Raw genomic sequence first — 8,899 nt, 5'->3', positions numbered from 1 at the left:
AACTCTGTAATAAATAAACAGATTTCGCTGGAGTTATTGCCTTCGTGTTAGATTGTCATCTTTGTCAGGATACCTCGATGACCTCCATGCTACCAGAGAAACTGGATTGCTTGCCCAGCTTCCCAAATTCCTCGCTGCTTTGTGTTGTGTTAATACCCTCTTCAAACTCCATCTGGCAGCTGCGGCGCTTGTACTTCATGTCCACTTGCGATACACTGCACACTACTGCTTTCCCATCCTCGAGCCAATTGTTTTGAAAGTCCAGCGGCTCCGGCGTTTTGTCCCTTTCTAGATTTACAGCTTAGTACATAGTGCTGCTGGATGCAGCTTGTCTATTTGTAGGTAGCCAGCCATTCTGAGCATGCTCAGTGCACAGTAGTAGGTCTGAGAGTGTCTCAGCTTTAACATACACTTCATATCTTCACTCTTTTATTACACTGTTGATAAACTATATAACACTGAATAGTGACATTACTGAATGCAACTGCCCTTATTTACTCAATTTATAGCTAAATAGAACATTGGGCAATGACAGAAAAATAAACGTCGCACAGCAATTACATCTTCTCAAAGTTGGGCATACATACAGTTCCCTCTCAGAAGTCACCGTTAAGTGCGACTGCCCTAATCTGCATCAAAACCAGCATAAACACACACATACACACACTCGTTTCATTCTTTCATGTTTAGTGTCTTTGTATAGTCATGCTAGAAGGATATCCTCCGTCGTGCTCCTTCATTTTGAGTGTACTATAAGATGGCATGCCAGAAAAAGGTCACTCTCTGAGGTCTTTGGTGTGAGTGCATATCATAGTCTATAAGCTCCTCAAAAACACTTGTAGTCCAGCACCATACCAGAGACTTGGCTTTTTGCAAAACCAAATGGACAGCGTCTTTAGTGTATCCTTTTATACCTAAACGACACCGTTTCAACCCTAGTTTGAAAAAGGCGTCAGACACAAGTCGCTCTTAGATGCAAAGCTCTTTAACAACAGAACAGAACTGTGATAAATAAACAGCTTTCACTGGAGTTGGATTGTCATCTTTGTCAGGATACCTCGATGACCTCCATGCTACCAGAGAAACTGGATTGCTTGCCCAGCTTCCCAAATTCCTCGCTGCTTTGCGTTGTGTTAATACCCTCTTCGAACTCCATCTGGCAGCTGCGGCGCTTGTACTTCGTGTCCACTTGCGATACGCTGCACACTACTGCTTTCCCGTCCTCGAGCCAGCTGTGTCTTTGAAAGTCCAGCGGCTCCGGCGTTTTGTCCCTGGGCTTGGAGTTGCCAGCTTGGCCACTGCAACTGTAAGCCGCGCAGGCAGGACCGCTGCCAAAGTGCACAGTGCTCCCTGTTCCAGATGGTGCCAAATTAGTGCCTAAGAACCAATGGCAGTCACCCGTGGGTGTGATTGGGGTGGTGGCTTCATTCGAGCCTCTATGTATGGTCCAAGAAGCAGATGTACCCAGCGGCAAGCTGAGGAAAGAAGGCGCCTTCAAGTTGGTCTCGCAAATGGGATCCTGGGGTCTTGGCCCGCAGTTACCATGCTTCAGTTTGAGGGAAAGAGTTAACCTCTCCGAGCCACCGCTTTCCCACCTCTCGCTTTGTTGGCTCGTCCTGGACTTGCTAGTCACAGCAGTACACTGTAACTCCGTAGGGCTTGGGTGGCTCCTCGTTGAAGGGTGCTGGCATACTCCATTGCTGTTCTTTAGACTGTCAAACCTGCAGAGTTTGGGCAGGTTTTCCGAGTCCGATGAGGAGTTGGGAGAAGATTGCTGGTTTTGGTTCGAGGAGTAGACAGACTTGATGTCAAGGGAGAAGGAGCACTTGAGCCGTTTGTTTTGAAGGATTCGTTCGGTGGACAGGTGAAGGGAGCTTAGGTCTTTCCGCAGCGAGGTAGGTGATGGAGGCTTTAGGGCGATCTCTGCAGCTTGTAAAGTCCGCTGGTCGCAGCGATCGCTCTCCATCTTTCGGACCTCTGCCACCTCTTCAGTCGGCTTCCCTGCTAACCTTATAGGGTCACAGGGTAGACTCCTCTTCATCTGCAAGCCTCTCTCGAACTCCAGCAGCTGACCCAAGAAGTTGAAGTTCGGAGATATTGATGGCCGACGGTCCTTCACAAACCTACAGGAACGTCAGATATGAACAAATTCAATTGGATACCAAAATTCAACTGGTTTTCTGTTTTTAGCCAAGTTTAGAGACATTTATGCAATTGCTGGTCTGATCTTGATCTAGCTGGTGGACTGGCACAGACAGACAACTATGCTGGTAAACCAACAGAGGTTTGCTGATTAAGCTTGTTAAGAATATCTCAAGGTTGGGACTACAATCCAAAACACAACAGCTAGACACCATATTTTATTTGACACAAACAATATTGTGGTTTGGATGACCCTGTTGAAAAAAAAAAACAGTATATGCTGGTTAGGTATGTTTTGAAGCATGGCAACTGGTTATGAGCTGGTCCTGAGCAGGAGCTATCTGCTTAGGACCAGCTTAAACCAGCTCAGGACCAGCTTATAAAGCATACCTAAACAAACCTAACCAGCATATGCTGTTTTTTTTCAACTGGGGATGGTCCCCATCATGAGATGCTGATGTTCCTACCAGACTTCGTGACTAGATTAATCAGCATTTTTGGTTGGTGAACAATATGTGACCCTGGAGCACAAAAGCAGTCATAAGCAGCACAGGTATATTTGTAGCAATAGCCAACAATACATTTTATGGGTCAAAATTATCGATTTTTCTTTTATGCCAAAAATTAAAAGGATATTAAGTAAAGATCATGTTCCATGAATATATTTTGTAAATTTCCTACCGTAAATATAACAAAACTTAATTTTTGATTAGTAATATGCATTGCTAAGAACTTCATTTGGACAACTTTAAAGGTGATTTTCTCAATATTTTGATTTTTTTGCACCCTCAGATTCTAGATTTTCAAATAGTTGTATCTCGACCAAATATTGTCCTATCCTAACAAACCATACATTAATGGAAAGCTAATTTATTCAGCCTTCAGATGATGCATAAATCTGCAAAAAATGCCCCTAATGACTGGTTTTGTCACATATGACTATGTTGTTCCACCAACTAGACAAACTTAGACCTTAGTCTAGGCTTGGTCTGGCATTCCATAGAGCATCTGAACATCCAAAGAGCTGCAGTTACCTGTAAGCATCATCTGAAGACAGGCCCATAGTTTTCATGATGTAGGCAATGGCAATGGTTGCAGAGCGGGATATGCCAGCCAAGCAATGGACGATGACTCTACAGTTTGACACCTTGGCTTTGTCTGTGGATAGAGAGAAACAGCAAACCGGTCAAAAGCAGTTCCACTGTTAAACTGCACACAAAGCATGAGGTCATCTCACTCGCCAACCTCGAACGGTGACATCACTCATACCTCCCTCAAATGCTGATGCACAGATGGCTAGAGTTAACCAAGCCCCTAACCTTAGAGTTCTCTAACGTCTTACAAGCTTGCTTCTAGAATACCCCACTGTCCATTCAGCAAACCACAAAGTCTGACGTTCTTACCAATGAACTCGTTGGTTTTTTCCAACCATGGAAGCAGCTTCTCGCAGTAGCTGTCGTTGACGGGAATGCGCATGAAGTGTCTGTCGCTGATGAAGTCAGGTTTGGGGCAAGTGTTGCTGGCATTTAGAACGTAGGTGATTCCATTCTGAGTCATCAGTTCCTGTTAAAAGATGGAAGTTTTGAAGAAGTTCATACAAACGGACCAAAGAATTCCGACAAAGATAGAACTATGGGGGGGGAATTCAACATTTTCCTTGAGCAGATTCCGGCTGTATCAGTGAGTCTGCCACGCATGCTAAAGCTATTGTAAATGAGAAATATGTAGAAAGATAATCTGTCAAAAAAAAAAAACATGTTTTGGTGGTGAGTTTCATGTCAACTTGACAGGGCTAACATTTAAATCAACCCAACATCAATGAAAGTATTTTCCCGGAATACAGCTGCCTGTTATCTAAGTAAGTGATGAGATACACTGCAATTCAGTTGTTCCAAGGTATGCGCAAACACCCTCCAGGTAAAAGAAAACTATTCCTTGTTATCTGATCATGCCTCATGAATTTGTTGTCTTCACCACAGGAATTACTGAGCGCTAGAATCTGAAAGCATTTCCTTGATATGACGATATTAAAGGGGTCTGTATGCAATAGTTATACAACTTATTTTTTTAACATTTTATTTTAACTCTTGAGGTCCACCAACCTTATTGAGGACGTCTCTCTGGGAGCCCAAGTACAGGTGGGGCAGAATGCGGGTGGGACCGACGTTGGCCACAGGTAAACAGGGTTGGGACAGACTGAGAGGTTGAAGAGTGGCTGGTTTACTCTCACACAGGTCAGGAAAACAGGACGAGAAAGCTGCAAAGCCACCTGAAAGAGTACAGAGAAGAAGAGAACTGTTTTAGGATGAAGTTATTCGGATATGATTCAGCTTACCACACATCGAGACCATAAAATATTGTGTGTACGTACATTGTTCTCACACACACACATTTTGCTGCAAACTCAATTACTTACAGTATAAGAATGGAATAATAGTAACAATGAAGGGGGTTTCCAAACATCCTAACCGACTGAATTACACATGAACCCCAAACACAAACTCCACAAGGGCCAAGAAGTCTTTCCGCCACAGCAGAAACATCCTGTCGTTTCAATTCTTGCACTAGAATACCCAGCACACGTAGTGTACAGTGGATGACCCTCCGCCAGGATGAAGACATCTGTTGTGGTATTGTTTTTACACTCTCTGAACCCATGTTTGCTTTTTCACTCAAGCAAGCCAGTTTGCAGTGTTGGGGAGTCACTATAGTTACATGTACGGAATTACGGAATTTAATTACAAAATTTAAGTAATTTAATTAAAAAAAAAAAAAGTGTAATTAAATTAGTTACTTATGAAAATGTTAACGATTACAAAGGGGGTTGCATGTGAATATTTTCACACGCATAACGATTTGATTGATTTCTTTCCCAAATTGCATTGACTGCTTTAAAATTTTAGACACCAATGTTTCAGGAGTTTAGGACACAGAATAGGACACATGCTCAGTTGATAACTCATTTTATTTCCTACTTTGGTCTATGTATATGCTTTTTTTAAGATTAACTGTTTTATTTTTATTTTTTGTTAACTACTTTTTATTGATTGATTTATTTTTATTTTTTTAAGGAAAAGTAATGTAAAAAAAAGCATCTGTGCAAATTTAGAACCCACCCCAACCCAGGTAGACTCCAAAAAATAATATGTAATGTAGATCTTAAAAACCAAGGCATTGCTATGCCAGTGTTTCCTTTATGCAAGGATTTGATTTAAAAAACAACATCATAACTATAAAACTGTTTTTTATGATTTTAAATCTGTATTTAACCTCAGAATGATCTCAAAGTAAAAAGGTCTGATTTTGTGGTGGCTGTGCTTTAAAATTAAATTATCATAATCTCAATTCAAGTGAAGAAGGATTTTGAAAATCTGACCGCATCAGTCTGTAAGGTTAACCCTGCCTGCTTTAAATGCTTGAAAATGATTAACAGTTGAAACATCCTTTAGAAATGTATAAAAGTAATCAAAATGTAATCAGTTAGATTACTTTAATAAAATAATTGAAATAGTTACACTACTTTTACATTTTAAGCAGGGTAAACCTATTACATTTCCAAACTAACACTATAGCTTTAGCTGGCGCATCGGTCGACACTACTGCCGGGTTGCAAGAGTGGCTAAGCTCCTCTCTGAAAAGGAAATGAGAAAAGCAATGGGCTGCATGGTGAAAGCCGAGGCAGATAGGGTGTCAGTGTCTGGTTCTTCCTGCATGATCTCATCTCCTCTCCCTGTGTCCAGCATCACACAGCGGGAATGAAGCAGGCCACAGGAACACTGACACCCAACCAGAGCTCAGAGGAAGCACACACACACACACACACACACACGCACACACACACACACACACACACACACACTTTCATTGTAAATGATTCCAGTCTAAAGGCCCGCTCACACCAAGGACGATGAATATAATGATATAAATAAGACATAGTTTTAAAGAATAGTGAGTCTGCTGTATAACGATAACGGCACAGAGGAATGATATTGTTAAAGCCACTTTCTGAAAGATTTTATGAACAATAAAAACATTGACAACCAATCAGAAACCATCCGGATTTAAAGAGCTCAAGCTAATGTTATTTATAAAGAATTACACTCATATTTTGTAGTTCAAAGGGTTTTCTTTACAATGAAACCATTTGTTTTCATTTCCTCCATTGTATGTGTGTAGGGTAAACATTTGAATTTGAGTATGTCAAATTTAGGCGAAAATACCAAAAACGCCCCAGAGAATAAGTTTAAAGCAGCAGACGACAAAACTGCTGCTTAAGCTTGTAATCAAAAGAACGTTATCGTGCATCGCTGTGGACACTGATATAGTTGTGTTCTTGGTGCGAACGGGACTTTAGTCTTAGTCTAATAGAGAATTTTAAACGTTTTATTGCTAAGGAACCCTAAAAAGCAATGTTATGGAGTTTTGGATGTTATATGTCATTGTGCTAAAATTACTAATAAAAAACTGCTAAAAAACAAATGATTAAAATGTCATAAATCATTTAAATATCAAATATACATTTTTGTATAACACTTTCAAATATATTTTACACAATAAATATAATTCCAAAGCACATTGACAGAAATGTTTACTCTATAAAATGACTCGTATATAAAAACTCATGTCATATACGTAGTTAAAATTGTTTGCATAAAAGTTTAAAATACATTTGTGACCTGCTTAACACTCGCCCACACATGCACTGGCCTCAATATTATTTATGTATTTGTTTGTTTGCTTGTTTTTTGGACCATGTATGATATTTTAACATAACTATTTTCTATGCAATGCATTGCACCAGATTTAGCCAATGGCTTATTTCCATCTGCAATTATTTTGCGATCCCTAATGAAGCCTCTTTTAGCCCTTTATTTGGTGACCTCAAACCTAAAACAGCACTATGCTTGTGTTATTCCTTTAAACAACTGAAATAAAGACAAAAAAAGGAACTGCTGATTTGGAATCAGTCCTCGCTCATGTAGATGGGGCAATGACATCACGCTGAATTAGTGTTTGAGTTTGCATGGGTCGTCTGTCTGAGACATACAGGCACATGCAAATCAAGCTGGGAGAATCACTGTTACGAAACAGGGAGAGATTGAGAAACAAAATAGCGACAGAAGACGTGAAACATTTAAATACAGGCAATAAAAGCAGATGAGCTCATCGGCATGAAGTAAGAGTCTGTGAGCAGATGCATGTGACTGGAGAAGGCAATTATTCATCCATCAATCCATTCGTTTCATCCGATTCAACATTTACTGACCCATTTCACAGCAGAGAAAGAGTTCTGGACCTTTCAATGTAATGTTCACATGACATCACTCAGCAAGGCCATTCGATATGCTATGCGAGTCGAACCAAACAGACCTGTTTAGAAGACCTTTTCACGTGAGTCACAAATTACATCATGACCCGCTCTTGTCACGGAAAGAAGTGTCAGTGTTACTCGATTCACACACTGACTTCACGCCATGCAAGCTACCAGGAAGCTGTTTCAAACCACTCACTCGGTCAGTTTTGACTTTATAAAAGCGCAAGCTGAATATTCAAATCTGCAGCGCCTGGCCCTTTAAGGCCCAGCGCAAGGGCTGCCTGTTTCCAGCTATTAAAAGCAGCCGCCGAGCAGCATGGCATCATCGCTCAACACGCGGGTGGCCAGAAGTTTTGACTAGCACCTCGATGCTCCGACACGAGGTTTTAACATCCCACGACTGAGTAGCCTGCTTTATGACATCACAAGCCAAAGTGAAATCAGTTTCCAGGCCGTGCACAAAAAGAAAAGCATGTGGAAGGACAGAGAAATAGACATTGCCTTGACTGAATTAGTGCAGACCTGGCTGGCTGACATTCCACAGGCGTGATGTGTCCTAAGCCAATCCACTCTGAGGGTTGCATGACATGCGGCTCGCCGAGATAAAAATGACTACATTATTGATTTTAGTGTAGGATTAACACACATTCTGTGTTGCAAGCAACCATCTTGTTTTGTATGAATTGCAAAACTGCCAGAAAGTGCTTGCATTGAAGATTCTGATGAGTGTAAATGCAATACATGCACGGTCACATAAATATATATATTAGTGCTGTCAAGCGATTAATCGCATGCAAAATAAAAGTTTTTGTTTGCATAATATATATGTGTGTGCTGTGTATATGTATTATGTATATATAAATACACATACATACAGTATATATATATATATTGAAAATATTTACATGTATTTACATGTCTATACTTATATTCATATAATTTATATGATAAATAAATATATTTAATAACATTTTTCTAAAATATATACATGCATGTGTGTGTATTTATATACATAATAAATACACATGGTACACACACATATTATGCAAACAAAAACTTTTATTTTGTATGCGATTAATCGTTTGACAGCACTAATATATATATATATATATACACACACACACACACACATACAATATATACAATGTGTATATACAATTATACTAAAAAATAAAATTGGTACACACACATATTATGCAAACAAAAACTTTTATTTTGTATGCGATTAATCGTTTGACAGCACTAATATATATATATATATACACACACACACACACACATACATACAATATATACAATGTGTATATACAATTATACTAAAAAATAAAATAATATTTTAAAAATGTATATTTAAATTATCTTGTTTTTTTCATTCACCTTCAGTTTCCTCACAGTGAATAAAGCAGTATATATATATATATATTTTTTTTTTTTTTTTTTTTT

General features: G+C 39.5%; 1 protein-coding gene across 1 annotated transcript in view; it reads right to left on the bottom strand.

Moving 5' to 3' along the window:
- Window positions 1-289: 289 nt before the first annotated feature.
- The window catches only part of LOC107713871 (dual specificity protein phosphatase 8-like), a 12,023-nt gene continuing 3,413 nt past the window's right edge, over window positions 290-8,899 (bottom strand). The window contains exons 2-5 of the mRNA XM_016519515.1: window positions 4,245-4,411; window positions 3,546-3,705; window positions 3,177-3,300; window positions 290-2,123 (exon numbers count right to left, since the gene is read on the bottom strand). Coding sequence (XP_016375001.1) covers window positions 1,049-2,123; window positions 3,177-3,300; window positions 3,546-3,705; window positions 4,245-4,411 — 1,526 coding nt within the window. The 3' untranslated portion in view covers window positions 290-1,048. The remainder of the gene's footprint in view (window positions 2,124-3,176; window positions 3,301-3,545; window positions 3,706-4,244; window positions 4,412-8,899) is intronic.

This window comes from Sinocyclocheilus rhinocerous, unplaced genomic scaffold (genome assembly GCF_001515625.1).
Source record: "Sinocyclocheilus rhinocerous isolate Xijiao unplaced genomic scaffold, SAMN03320098_v1.1 scaffold929, whole genome shotgun sequence".
NCBI lineage: Eukaryota > Metazoa > Chordata > Actinopteri > Cypriniformes > Cyprinidae > Sinocyclocheilus > Sinocyclocheilus rhinocerous.
This window is presented reverse-complemented; position numbering and strand designations above follow the sequence as displayed.